Source organism: Bubalus kerabau, chromosome 2 (assembly GCF_029407905.1).
Source record: "Bubalus kerabau isolate K-KA32 ecotype Philippines breed swamp buffalo chromosome 2, PCC_UOA_SB_1v2, whole genome shotgun sequence".
NCBI classification, from domain to species: domain Eukaryota; kingdom Metazoa; phylum Chordata; class Mammalia; order Artiodactyla; family Bovidae; genus Bubalus; species Bubalus kerabau.
In genome coordinates this window covers 89508605-89523925 of record NC_073625.1, presented here as the reverse complement: position 1 = coordinate 89523925, position 15321 = coordinate 89508605, and the positions used below count along the sequence as shown (strand labels likewise).

General features: G+C 41.0%; 1 protein-coding gene across 11 annotated transcripts in view; it reads right to left on the bottom strand.

Annotated features, from left to right (window-relative positions):
• The window catches only part of ST3GAL6 (ST3 beta-galactoside alpha-2,3-sialyltransferase 6), an 86723-nt gene that overhangs the window by 22811 nt on the left and 48591 nt on the right, over positions 1-15321 (bottom strand). For 10 of the 11 annotated variants that reach the window (XM_055567896.1, XM_055567895.1, XM_055567901.1 and 7 more), the window contains 2 exons: positions 11663-11766; positions 10623-10686 (listed from right to left, as the gene is read on the bottom strand). The exons of the other annotated variant lie outside the window; for it this stretch is intronic. In XM_055567896.1, coding sequence (XP_055423871.1) covers positions 10623-10686; positions 11663-11766 — 168 coding nt within the window. The remainder of the gene's footprint in view (positions 1-10622; positions 10687-11662; positions 11767-15321) is intronic. 11 annotated transcript variants of the gene reach the window in all.

Sequence of the window (15321 nt, the reverse complement as noted above, 5' to 3'; positions counted from 1 at the left end):
TTTTTTTTTAATGGTTTGGGGTTAAGGATAAAGACAGAAGCCACATTAAATAATGGCGGGGGATTGCTTACAGCCCTGGAAATTCTAAAGAATGTATCAAACGGAATTAACAGTTACAGTGTTTTCTTTCCCTTACCTCTTCAGATGACGCTCAATCTAAGACACTAATTGTGGAGTCTTCTGTTTTTGCTCTGCTTGTTAAAATGCAGAGGGAGGAAATAGAGAGGAGTGCAACTCTAGAGACCTCCTAACCTCTGATGGACCTCAGTCCTCTCATCTTCATAATGAGGGAACTGGACTAGTGATCTCCATTCTTCCTGCCTCTGACCCACTCTGTGACTTTACCATGCTTTGGGGTCTGGCTCCCAGTCCACAGGCTTCCCAGGTGGCACTAGTGGTAAAGAACCCACTTGCCAATGCAGGAGATGCAAGAGACACAGGTTCAATCCCTGGGTGGGAAAGATCCCCTGGAAGAAGGCATGGCAACCCACTCCAGTATTCTTGCCTGGAGAATCCCCATGGATGGAGGAGCCTGGCAGGCTCCAGTCCATGGGGTTGCAAAGAGTCAGACAGGGCTGAAGCGACTTAGCACAGCACAGACCCAGTCCACACAACTGAACAGGGACAGGGAGCTAGGTAACTGGGATTCTCAGGGAATGGTTCAGCAGCCTCAACTTTCACCTCATCCCAACCTGTTGGACCACTGCTCAGGAGAGAAACCCAGAAAGAATATAAAGGAAAAAGCCCAAGATTACTAACCTTCCATTAAAAACACATACCTCAAGGATACACATACCTCAAGGTTCGAACCAAGAAGAAGATATAACAATTACAAATATTTATGCACCCAACATAGGAGCACCTCAATACACATGGCAAATGCTAAGCTAATAAGCATAAAAGGAGACATCAACAGTTAACACAATAATAGTGAGGGACTTTAGCACCACCCTTACACCAACAGACAGACCATACATACAAAATAAATAAGGAAATACAAGCTTTAAGTGACTCAACAGACTGCTACTAAGTCACTTCAGTCGTGTCCGACTCTGTGCAACCCCATAGATGGCAGCCCACCAGGATCCCTGTCCCTGGGATTCTCCGGGCAATAAAACTGGAATGGGTTGCCATTTCCTTCTCCAATGCAGAAAAGTAAAAAGTGAAAGTGAAGTTGCTCAGTCATGTCCAACCCTCAGTGACCCCGTGGACTGCAGCCTTCCAGGCTCCTCCATCCATGGGATTTTCCAGTCAAGAGTACTGGAGTGGGGTGCCATTGCCTCAACAGACTAGATAGATTTAATTGATAATTTTGGACTTTCCACCTGAAAGCGGTGAATACACTTCTTCTCTAGTGCCATGGAACATTCTCCAGGATAGACTACATCTTGGGTCACAAATCAAGTCTCAGAAGATTTAATAAGACTGAAACAGTATCAAGCATCTTTTCTGACCACAATGCTATGAGATTATAAATTAATCAAAGGAACAAAACTATAAAAAACACAAAAACATGGAGGCTAAATAATGCACTGCTAAATAACCAAGTGATAACTACAGAAATTAAAGAGGAAATAAAAATACATAGAAATGAATGACAACAAAAACAATGACCAAAAACCTATGGGACACAGCAAAAACAGTTCTAATTTATAGCAATTCAATCCTCAAGAAACAAGAAAACTCTCACATAAACAATCTAATCTTACACCTAAAGTGACTAGAGAAAGAACAAAGAAAACCCAAAGTCAATAAAAAGCAATGAAATCATAAAGATCATAGCAGAAATAAATGAAGAAAACAACAGCATCAATAAAAGTAAGAGTTGGTTCTTATGAAAAAAAAATTAATAAACCTTAGCCAGACTCAAGAAAAAAAGGGAGAGGACTCAATAAAATTAGAAATGAAAAAGGTGAAATCACAACTGACACTGTAGAAATACAAAGGATCACAAGAGACTACCTCAAGCAACCATATGCCTATAAAATGGACAAACTGGAAGAAATGGACAGATTCTTAGAAAGGGACAACCTTCCAAGGCTTAACCAGGAAGAATTAGAAAATATAAACAGACCAATCGCAAGTAATGCAATTGAAACAAATGAAAAATCTTCCAACAAACAAAAGTCCAGAACCAGATGGCTTCACAGGTGAATTCTATCAAATATTTCAAGAAGAGCTAAAACCTATCCTTCTAAAACTTTCCCCAAAAATTGCAGAGGGAAGAACATTCCCAAATTTCTTCTATGAGACCACCACCCTGATACCTAAACCAGACAGAACTATCACAAAAAAGAAAATTATAGACCAATATCACTGACGAACAAAGATGCAAAAATCCTCAACAAAATACCAGCAAACATTTAAATGATCATACACTATGATCAAGTGGGATTTATCACAGTAATGCAAGGATTCTTCAAAATACACAAAATCAAATACACAAAATCATAATACACCATATTAACAAATTAAAGAATAAAAATTATATGATCATCTCAATAGATACAGAAAAAGCTTTTGACAAAATTCAACACCCATTTCTGATTTTAAAAACAATCTTCAGAAAATGGGCATATAGGGAACCTATATAATAAAGACAACATAATAAAGGCAACATATGACAAGCCCAGGGCTTCCCAGGTGGTGCTAGTGGTAAAGAATCTGCCTGCAATGCAGGAGACCAGGAGACCTGGGTTCAATCCCTAGGTGGGGAAGATACCCTGGAGGAGGGCATGGCAATCCACTCCAGTATTCTTGCCTGGAGAATCCCCATGTGGCCCACGAGGAGCCTGGTGGGCCACAGTCCACAGGGTCACAAAGAGTTGGACATGACTGAAGCAACTTAGCACACACACTCTGTTTGCTGTGACAAACCCACAGCAAGCATCATTCTTAATGGTGAAAAACTGAGAGCATTTCCTCTAAGATCAGGGACAGGACAAGGATGTTCACCCTCTCCACTCCTACTCAACATAGTTTTGGAAGTCCTCACCGTGGCAATCAGAAGAGAAAAAGAAATACAAATTGGAAAAGAGAAAGTAAAACTCTCACTGTTTGCAGTGACACATTACCATACATAGAAAATCCTAAAGATTCCATCAGAAACCCTACTAGATTTAATCAATGAATTTGGTAAAGTTACAGGCCACAAAATTAATGCACAGAAATCTCTTGCATTCTTATATGCTAACAATGAAAGATCAGAAACAGAAATTAAGAAAAGAATCCATTTACCATCACAACAAAAAGAATAAAATATCAAGGAATAAATATACCTAAGAAAGCAAAAGACCCATATTCAGAAGACTATAAAACACTGATGAAAGAAATCAAAGAGGACACAGATGGGAAAATATATCATATTCATGGATTGGAAGAATCAATATAGTGAAAATGAATACACCACCCAAAACAATCCACAGATTCAATGCAATCCATAACAAATTACCACAGCATTCATCATGGTATTAGAACAAAAAAATTTACAATTTGTATGGAAACATAAAAGACCCCAAATAACCAAAGTAATCTTGAGAAAGAAAAACAGAGCTGGAGGAATCAGGCTCCCTGACTTCAGACTATACGAAAAAGCTATAGTAATCAAAAGAGTATGGTACTCACACACACACCCACAACAGAAATACAGACCTATGAAATAGGTACAGAATAAAAAGCCCAGAGATAAACCCACACCTACGGCCACTTAATCTATGACAAAGAAGGAAAGAATATACAATGCAGAAAAGACTGTCTCTTCAATAAGTGATGCTGAGAAAACTAGACAGCTACATGTAAGACTGAAATTAGAATACTAACACCATATACAAAAATAAACTCAAAATTTATTAAATATCTATATGTAAGTCTGGAAACTATAAAACTCTTAGAGAAAAACATAGGCAGAACACCCTGACATAAATTGCAGCAAGATCCTCTTTGATGCACTTCCTAGAGTCAACTAAGTCACTTCAGTCGTGTCTGACTCTGTGCGACCCCATAGACAGCAGCCCACTGGGCTCCCCTGTCCCTGGGATTCTCCAGGCAAGAATACTGGAGTGGGTTGCCATTTCCTTCTCCAATGCATGAAAGCAAAAAGTGAAAGTGAAGTCGCTCAGTCGTGTCCGACTCGTAGCGACCCCATGGACTGCAGCCTACCAGGCTCCTCCATCCATGGGATTTTCCAGGCAAGAGTACTGGAGTGGGGTGCCATTGCCTTCTCCAACTTCCTAGAGTAATGGAAATAAAAACAAAAAGTAAAAAATGGGACCTGATTAAACTTAAAAGCTTTTGCAGCATTAACAAGATGAACAGATAACCCTCAGAACGGGAGTCTGTGCAAGCGTAGTTGCTTAGTCATGTCTGACTCTTTGAAGCCTCATGGACTGTAGCCCACTAGGCTCCTCTGTCCATGGGATTTCTCAGGCAAGAATACTGGAGGGGTTGCCATTTCCTTCTCCAGGGGAATCTTCTCGACCCAGGGATCAAACCCACTTCTCTTGCATCTCCTGCATTAGAAGGCATGGATTCTTTATCACCAGTGCCACCTGGGAAGCCCATGAGAATGGGAGAAATATTTGCAAATGAAGCAACAAAGGATTAATCTCCAAAATATACAAACAGCTTACGGAGCTCAATATCAAAAACCAAGCAATCCAATAAAAAATGGGTGGAAGATCTAAATAGATATCTCTCCAAATACGACATACAGATAGCCAAGAGGCAAATGAAAAGATACTCAACATCACTAATTATCAGAGAAATGCAAATCAAAAATACACTATGGTATCACCTCACACTGGCCAGAAAGGCCATCATCAAAAAAATTTATAAACAATAAATGCTGGAGAGGGTGTCAAGAAAAGGGAAACCTTTTACACTGTTGGTGGGAATGCAAATTGGTACAGCCACTGTGGAGAACAGTATTGAGGCTCTCTGAAAAACTAAACATAGAACCCAGCAATCCCACTACTGGGCATATACCCTAAGATAACCCCAACTCAAAATGACACATGTACCCCCAGTGTTCATTACAGCACTATTTACATGGAAGCAGCCTAGATGTCCGTCAACAGATGATGAATAAAGAAGATACAGTACACACACACACACACACACACACACACACTGGAATATTACTCAGCCATAAAAAGGAATGAAGTTGAGTCAGTGGAAGTGATGTGGATGAACCTTGAGTCTGTCATACAGAGTGAATTAAGTCAGAAAGAGAAAGCCAAACATCGTATATTAACACATATACATGGATTCTAGAAAAATGGTACTGATGAACACACTTGCAGGGCAGGAACAGACGTGCAGACGTAAAGAATGAATTTGTGGACGCAGCAAGGGGGTGGGGGTGGGACAGATTGACAGATAGTGTTGACATATATACAGTACTATGTATAAACTGAGAGCTAGTGGGAAGCTGCTGCATAACACAGGGAGCTCAGCTCGGTGCCCTGTGATGACCTAGACAGGCAGAATAGGGGAGAGGGTGGGAGGGAGACTCAAGAGGAAGGGGATATATGTATACATATAGCTGATTCACAATACTGTGTAGCAGAAACACAACATTGTAAAGCAATTATATTTCAATTAAAAAAAAAACACATACCAAAGAGATAAACAAATAAAATAAGAATGGGGGATGCAAATGGCCTATTGTGTGTTCTCATCTTTTCACAGGAAAAAACTGAGAAAAAAATGAGTCACAAAATCATGGAGAAAGGCAATTTTCTAGAATGAATATTTTTTCTAAAATGAATACTTCTCATATAACGAAAATATAACAGATGTAATTACAAGAGGAGAGGCCAATTATCACAATTTTTGCTAAGTGACCAAAAACTCTGAAACAGAACAGGTTGGTGGGGAGCAGTGTTGGTGGTGGGGGCAAAGAGGTTAGGGAAGCATGGAGGTAGAACAAAGAACAAGCATGGAATTGTTACAACTCCAAGGCTCTTCCACACAGAGTTATGGCCAAACACACACTCCTGTTCCCTCCCCTCTAATTCTGGCCCAAGTTCTTCATGGTACTAACTTCAGAAAAAGGCTGATCTGCCTCACTGAGTTACTTTACTCACGTTACCTACAAAGATGGCATAAAAAAGACCTCTGGAAGAAACTCCACCTCCGAATGATCTGCAACACCAACATTTTTCAACAGCTTTCATCTCCAAGAGACAAACCACAATTGGCTGCTTCCAGTGAGCTAGGTTGGTACAGTGTTACATAACTGACTTTAGAATCTTGAATATTTCCAGGCACAGAAACAGAAGATGGTAGACAACACTGACAAAGACTGTTACTGGCCACTCAATAATTATGTTTCATTAGGTGGGCACACAGCCACCTAGAATAGAAGCTACACTTTCCAGTCCACCTCCCAGCAACGTGTGGCCCTGTGATTATACCTCTAGCCAGTGGGATATAATTGGTGGCTGCTAGCAAGTTTTTTTTTTAACAACGAGTCCCCCTTGGGAGACAGGGAGATGATGGGGAGCCTAGGTTCGTAGCATTGCCATTTTCCATGGTATACATTCCCACCATGGCTAACTTCAATCTTCCACCTTGATGGCACTGAACACAGAGTTGGGAAGAGCAGCAGCTCTCACAAGTTGGTACCAACTGGCTCCAGCACATCACTGGATGTAATAATGGGTTGTATGTAATTTTTGGGGAATGGCCTTAAAGAAGGAGGCAAGTCTCAATGGCTAGGGGCATGCCCTTCCTCCTTTGTCCCCTCTACTGCTAGAATGTGACATATGACTGGTCAAAGTCCAACCATCAGAATGGACCATAGGGAGGAATATCAGTCACAATAGAGAAGCCTTGGTCACTGAGCTGGTCTGAGAATGCTTATATGCAGACTTCATTTACATGACAATTGTCAGAAAGAGGAAAATTTGTATCTTATAAACGGAACTAATATTTGGAGTTTTCTCATTCACAGTGTAATCTATCCCAGGACGTCCCTAGGACAGTGCTTGCACCGCAGAGGATGAACGTTCAACCCCTCCCTGGGGAACTAAAGTCCTGCAAGCCAGGCAGAGCAGCCAAAAAAACAAAACAGAAATCTACCCCAATTAAGAGATCATGCTTGCTACATGGGGTAAGTAAAGAATTCAGATCTGAAACAATGAAAAAATATCTGAAGCTTTCTGGGAGGACAGAGGGTGAATAGAAAAGCCAAAGGAGGAAGGGACTTGAAAAGGAGGTTCTTGCCTCTCTCCACCTGAGCCCCTCTCCTCTCTGACCCACAGAATCCTACAAAGAGTGCACCCACAGACCCCTCCTAATGCACGTGGGCCACAGCTCCCAGATCCACAGAGCAGGCTCCAGGAGGGCTCCTCAACTAAGAGGGGGTCCAGGTCCTCAGCCTGAGAAGCCCAACTGTTCTCAGACCTCTTTCTTCTAGAGCATTTTCCCAGGCAAAGAGGAGAAATGAGAACCATATAAAGGTCACTCGGGGGACAGACTAAGGGGACTCTGAGGCAGCAGTTGGCAGTTTAGTGTATTCTGCTTTGCTGGAGTTTACTTAAAATATAAACTTGGGCATGGGCTGAGGCCTGCTATGATCTTTGGGTTGTACTGTAGGTTTCAGGCAAATGTAGAAGGACGTACTTAGAATGTAAGTAAGTAAGTGTTAGTCGCTCAGTCGTGCCCGACTCTTTGCAACCCCATGGACTGCAGCCCACCAGGCTCCTCTGTCCATGAGATTTTCCAGGCAAGGATACTGGAGAGGGGTTGCCATTTCCTTCTCCAGGGGATCTTCCCAACCCAGGGATTGAACCCGGGTCTCCTGCACTGCAGGCAGATTCTTTACCAACTGAGCTACAAGGGAAGCCCATACTTAGAATGTAGGTCAAATTTATTATTACATGTGAGCTCCTCCTAAAAGTCAATATGTAAATGAAGATAATTTTGTCACAAGTGTATTCTTATTTACTTTCAAAACACTTTTTCTGACATCTCTAGGGACCAACTTTGGACGTGTCAAACAAGCAATTGAGCAGTGCTGAGTGTCCAGTGCATCACTGTGCTCGCTCTGGGAGGCCCCAACAGGGATATTCGCCATTCACTCCACACCTGAATGGTTTCTGTCTGTACACTGATGTGACTTCCATCACAAGTTCAGATCCAAGAACCCTTGTACCATCAGCATGACTTGCAGTCCTTTACCACCACCCACACCCGCCTCCCTCCCAGTGCTGGTGACACTAAGAACCTGATGTGGATTGATGGCGGGTGTGGGGGGCACTCCCTGTGAGAAAGGAGGAAGTGTGGGGAAGAGCCAGACCAAGTCAGTAAGAAGAGAGGAAGTAGCCTGGCTGAGGTACGTACAGATGATGAACACTTGTGTAGAGAGTGGCTCTGAAAGCAACTAAATAAAGCATAGATAGTTTTAAGCTATGACAAACCTAGACAATGTATTAAAGGGCAGAGGCATCACTTTGCCAACAAACGTCCGTCTAGTCAAAGCTATGGTTTTTCCAGTGGTCATGTATAGATGTGAGAGTTGGACTATAAAGAAGGCTGAGCACCAAAGAATTGGTGCTTTCAAACTGTGGTGTTGGAGAAGACTTTTGAGAGTCCCTTGGAAAGTAAGAAGATCAAACCAGTCAATCCTAAAGGAAATCAGCCCTGAATATTCATTGGAAGGACTGATGCTGAAGTTGAAGCACCAATACTTTGGCCACCTGATGAGAAGAGCTGACTCATTGGAAAAGACCCTGATGCTGGAAAAGATTGAAGACAAAAGGACAAGAGGGTGTCAGAGGATGAGATGGTTAGATACCATCCCCAACTCAATAAACATGAGTTCGAGCAAACTTCAGGAGCTAGTGAAGGACTGGGAAGCCTGGCATGCTGCAGTCCATGGGGTCACAAAGAGTCGGACATGACTGAGCAACTAAACAACAGTTCTGAGATAGAAACCAGGCCAGAACAAAACCTCCAGTCATGTTCCATCTATAATCCTGACAGTATCTCACATTTACAGGGACAAAGAACTTTTCAAAGATTTGCAGAGACTTGCTACAATTATTTAAGACATAACCACTATCACTCTTAAACATCCAGCCCTGGATAGACCATGACTGGAGGTTTTGTTCTGGCCTGGTTTCTATCTCAGAACTATATGGCTGCTGTGGATATGCAATAAAAATTGAAAGTGATTAGGTTGATGGAATGGTTTTAAATTATAAAAAGTATAATCTGAAATGAATCAACATTATTACATAAATTACACCTCAATAAAGCAGAGACATTACTTTGCCAACAAAGGTCCATCTGATCAAGGTTATGGTTTTTCCTGTGGTCATGTATGGATGTGAGAGTTGGACTGTGAAGAAGGCTGAGCACCGAAGAATTGATGCTTTTGAACTGTGGTGTTGGAGAAGACTCTTGAGAGTCCCTTGGACTGCAAGGAGATCCAACCAGTCCATTCTGAAGGAGATCAGCCCTGGGATTTCTTTGGAGAGAATGATGCTGAAGCTGAAACTCCACTACTTTGGCCACCTCATGCAAAGAGTTGACTCACTGGAAAAGACTCTGATGCTGGGAGGGATTGGGGGCAGGAGGAGAAGGGGACAACAGATGATGAGATGGCTGGATGGCATCACCGACTCGATGGACGTGAGTCTGAGTGAACTCCGGGAGTTGGTGATGGACAGGGAGGCCTGGCGTGCTGCGATTCATGGGATCACAAAGAGTCGGACATGACTGAGTGACTGAACTGAACTGAACCGAATCTGGGTCCCTGACAAGAAAAATGAGATAAATTCAGACAAAATCTGGCACTGCTCCTCCAGTGCTGTCTTGCGAACTATCTCCAATTTCACACTTTTGTCCACTACCATCATTTCTGTATGTATCAAAAAGTGCCTCTATTCTCCTGGATAAGAAGGGAATTCTGCCCATTTTCCTTTTCAATAGAGGTCTCACATCTGCAGGTCACCCTTTTCATCCCACTGGACAACCAGCTAAATTCCAAAATTCAGTTTAAAACTGAGGAAAATAAGCCCATCTCTGTAAAATAAGTTGACTTGCTAAGAAGTCTGTCTTAGGCAACTCAGTTCCTAAGGCGTAACTGAACCCCCAAATTTTCCAAAAACTAAACTGCCTTTTGTTGCCAGAAAATGTGTGTCTAAGCACATCGTTCACTTCCCTCAAATATAATTCTGAATAAAAGGAAGAGAGCTGTTTCTGAAATCCAATATTCAAGCGAAACAGAAAAGATTCTCATGATTGAGCAATTTAGAGCATGTATGGGAATGTATGGGGACCATGGAGGGAGGCTGTGAGCTGATCAACAGGGAGTGTGAATTAATTCTTCAGTAACAACAACTTAGAAAAGATGACTGTGGGTTAAAAATGTCCTGACTTGGCACTAGCATGGTGTGTAATCAAGACTGTCTGCAATTTTGAGCCAACAATTATGCAATGTCTAAATTATATTTGTAGTTTGTTACTTCAAGTGCCACAGAAATAACTCCTAGGTATTTTAGTTATGCACAAAAGCTATGGAATCTTCCTGAGTGAATATATGTTACACTGAAGTACATATTTTGTACTAAAATTTAGCTAAAAGTAAAACAGAAGCAAGAAAACAAACTCACTTGTCAAACTCATCAAAGATATCACAATTCGGCAGTTTCCAAAGAGCAAGTCGAAAGTGTGTGGCTAGAAAACAAGTGGACTATTAGGAATAAAAGCCATCATGACTTCTTAGGCACATGGTAAACCACTTTATCCTCTGCCCTCCCCCAAATCCACTTCAAACTGGTATGATTATCTATGATTTATTCCCTGGTGAAAATTCATGATATAACTGCAACTAGTCAGCACTACTTAACAAGGGCACCTAAAATATAAACACTCTAAGGACACTGTGCAAAAATCTCAGAAAAATAATATGCTTAATCTGAAAATAATCATAACCAAAAATTACCATATCAGATGATTCCGAAAATGATATTGATATAGAACTCAATATTCTGCAAGTTTAAACTTATCAAACTCTCTACAACGTATTCTAAATACACACACAGGATCAGCTGAATAAGCAAAATCTAACTCAGGAAACTATAGACTTGTCACCTAAAAGGCTTTCAGGATTTCTCAAAAATCTAGAATGTAAAGCAAAGCAGTGGTCAGTAAGCAGAGGGAAAATTGTTTCATCATTAGTGGATGGAGCAATTCTCTCTAAATTTAGCAAAAACAAAATATCCTTTGATTAAATTAAAAGACTGACCAAGGACCTAGAGCTTGCTGATGACATAAAACACCTAGGTAAAGAGGCAAAGTGGGAGACAGGAGGAAGTTAATCCACAGAATTGTCTTCTTAATTCTTAACTGGAATAAATTAGTAAGGCATCGAACTCACGAATTACGGTGGTAAAACAAAAGTGGGAAAAACAGTTTCTCAACAACAACAACAAAAATCTACCTTTCTTCATTCTTTTATTCTACACTGACTCAAAAGGAATGGGGATTTACATATTAAAATATAATTCCTTTCACCCAATCTCAAAAATCACATCCTTAGGAATCACTATGAAACAAAAAGATTAAAAGACCTTAAAATTATATAAAAACATGTGGTTCACATCAAACACCAGTCATAGTATTAGGGCAGGGTAAGAGTAATATTACTGACCTGATGCTTTCATCCCATAGGGCAAATCAAACTTATCGCTACCGTAGAAGGAAGCAGTATTTTTAAAATTAGCTGCACACAGAAAAGGGTGAAACTGATGATACCTGGAAGATAAGGATGAAGAATGACTTTCCCAAATGTGTATAATATTTGCAGGTTTTTAAAATCACAACTGTAAAAAACTGTAGTATGTCATTCCTATCGTTATATTGACTATAAAATGAGCATATAATTATTTTTAAGATTCTTTCAAAATCATCTTAAACACTATTTAAATGTTACATAGAATAGGACAGGCAATGGAACTACACACCCAGAATGGAAATGCTTTCCAGGTAGTAAAACCAAAATTATGTAACAGCTTGGGGGAGGGGACACAGAATTTAAATACAAGTGAACCCCAAAGACAGCCATCTACAGGAAGAAACAAAAGAACAAATGAGGGAAAATAAAAGTATAAATGCTGACCCACTCCCCAAAGAAAAGATACCATATATATAAAGCTGTTGTCAGCAGTGAAAATTAAAATACACTAAAAGCTAAAGGTAACTAGAACTGAACTCTCTCCTGATGTCATTAAATTAAAATATACTCAAGAATGACGGGTGTCTTATTGCTTCCCTGCCCCGCTGCTATACTCGGGTACTCTCTCAGACAAGAACGTTTCATGAGGCATCTCTGTTTTTTTAATGGTCCCTTCTTTCCACCTTTACCAGTTTTATTCTTCCTAAATAAATAAACTGCAGGCGGAGATCAGAGTGCCCCTGGGTTTTCAGAGGCCACATGACAAATGGAAATAAGAAGCACTAGAATAGGAATGAGGGCTTCCCCAATGGTTCAGTGGAAAAGAGTCCACCTTCAAGTGCAGGAGGCATGGGTTCAATCCCTGGGTTGGAAAGATCCTCCGGAGGAGGGCATGGCAACCCACTCCAGTATTCTTGCCTGGAGAATCTCATGGACAGAGGAGCCTGGTGGGCTACAGTCCACAGAGGTCACAAGAGTCCAACACAATTGAAGCGACTGAGCATGCGCGCATGCACAAATAAGGATGAATTAGCTTCAGCTTTATCCTGGTTTTGCTTCTCAGGAACTACTAACCTGGGCAAGTCAGAGGAGTTCAAGATCTCCAGAGCTGAACTGACAACTGACACCATATTCACACTAAGCAAAGAGCTGAGAGACCACACCCCTCTTCCTACTTGAGAAGAGTGTATATGTCAGATTCAGTTGTGACAAGTGTTAGCAGCCTGGGGAGAGGGATCCCAGCCAGTTTCAAAAGGTCATTATCTGTATCACGGTTGATCTCTAAGCTTGGGATCTGCTCTGGGAAGATAAGTGTCAGGTCTCCTGACTTTAAATTTCTAAATGAAATAATTGTTCAACACTGTTGGCAAAGAATGTGGCCTGCCATTTCAGTAAACAAAGGATGATGAAGCCTTAAAGCCTTCAGCTACTCCATCTGAACCCCAACTGCACTCTGTCGGGAATTCAGGAAGAAAAACAAAAACAGGATACTGGCCCCAGATAGCTATGGTGCATATCCAAGGAGTAACTCCAAAAATCCAGTCTCTTGCATCTTCCCACACATAGAAAAGGGCTGAATTCATTATCTTGAGATGTCTGTCTGGTTTAATTAGCACTAATCTTTTGATGTTTGACTCCCTGATGTTGGTTTGTTGTTTTTGCAAAAACTCCTATAAATCCTGGCTTCTCCTATACATCTTTGGAACAGTCCCTCAGAGCTATCTGAGAGGCTGTATCCCCAGCTTAAGTCCTCAGTAACACCCCAAGTAAAACATAATGCTCAACTTATAGGTTGTGTGTTTTTTCTTTTTTTTTTCCAGTTGATAGTACCATGTCTCACACATAGTTGGGGCTCAATAAGTATCAGCCTTATCTATAATAATTATACATGACATTGTATTATATTACAGTGGGTTATATTACATTACAATAATCATATTACATAGCTGCTCTTGGTACTCCTACGAAAGCCCGGAAAGAAAAGTAAATTCTACTAGTCAATTTAGACTGTCGACAAAAAAGGTGACCTGCCATTTCAGTAAACAAAGGATGCTGAGGCCAGCAAGCCTACAGCTGCCCCAGAGGGAAATTCACAATGGAGAAAAACAGAATACTGGTCTTAGCGCCCTAGACAGTTATGGTGCATAACAAAAAGAATAATTTCAATAAACCCAGACTCCTGCATCTTCCTATCTATAGAAACGCATGAAAATCAATAACTTGAGATGTCTGTTTTTGTGATTAGCAGTCATCTTTTAACGTTTGACAACATGTCTGTTTGTCTTTTTCAGTAAAAGCTACTCTGTATCCTGGCTCCTCCCTTGCCTCTTTGGAAGAATTCCTCAGAGCTATCTGACAGGCTGCCATCTCAGGCTCCAGTCCTTAGTGTTTGTGCTCTGCTCTATCGCTCAGTCGTGTCCAACTCTTTGTGACCCCATAGACTGTAGCCCACCAGGCTCCTCCGTCCATGGATTTTTTTTAAGCAAGAATACGGGAGTGGGCTGCCACTTCCTCCTCCAGGGGATCTTTCCGACCCAGGGATCGAACCCACATCTCCTGTGTCTGCTGCACTGCAGGTGGATTCTTTACCTGCTGAGCTATAGTAAGGTAATAAGGTTCCCAAGTAAAACATTCTCAACTTTTAGGTTGTGCTTTTTTTTTTTTTAATTCAGTTGACAAGATAAAGAAACAGAAGCTATAAAAAAGTGAAGTAACTATTATCTGGAGTTACTAACCCATTTGTTTCAGCTAACAAAGCTGAAACCACGCCTAACCTCAACACTAAGGAAAGGTGTCCAGTCCTAGCACATTAACCACAGGTTAACACTGCCAGGTTTCCCAGCAGAGCTTCTCCCAGTGGCTACTGGCAAAGGATAGCCCTGTCTCCAAGGAATACTATTCAAAGGACAGGTGTGCAGACTTACACATCTGCTGAGCAGTCTTTCATAAATACTTTAACCCCTTTGGGTTTTCTCAGAAACGAAATACCTTTCTTCCCTAAAGCTAGAGATAAAAGAGTACCTTGATTCTAGAGAAGCATTCCAAACCTGCTGTCTGCAACCATTCGTGGCTCATGAAGTCAATTTTGCAAGTCAAGATCAGCTCATTTTTAAAAAGTGAATAGAACAGATTATAGGGTATCTGGAGTAGGAGAGGTAAACATTGTTTATTTTTTATTATAAATAAACTTAGTACAAACACTAAGTTCCAAGGCAAGATATACTTCTTACTATGGGTCATGGTAAACAAAAATTTTTTTAATCACTCTTCTAGTTTTGCAATGGTCCTAATCGGACACACATCCATGGATTGACTACAAGCAGCCATGGCACACCCATAGTTAGACATAAAAATATTTATGTTTCTAAAGCATTCCAGAGTTGGCTGATTTGAAAGGAATTGGTAGCCCCTAAAGATTAAGAACCAGTCACGGAAAGGTACTGAGAAATGGAATATTTCCTGCCATACCAGTAAATAATGTCTTAGTCATCAGTGATTGTAGCCACCACTGATGGTGAACTGGTGAGCCCTGAGGGAACTCAGGATGTGAAAACAGGACATTAGCCCCAGATAGCCAAGGGGCATGTCAAAGCAATGATTTCAGTGGGCCCAGACTCTTGCATCTTTCCATACAC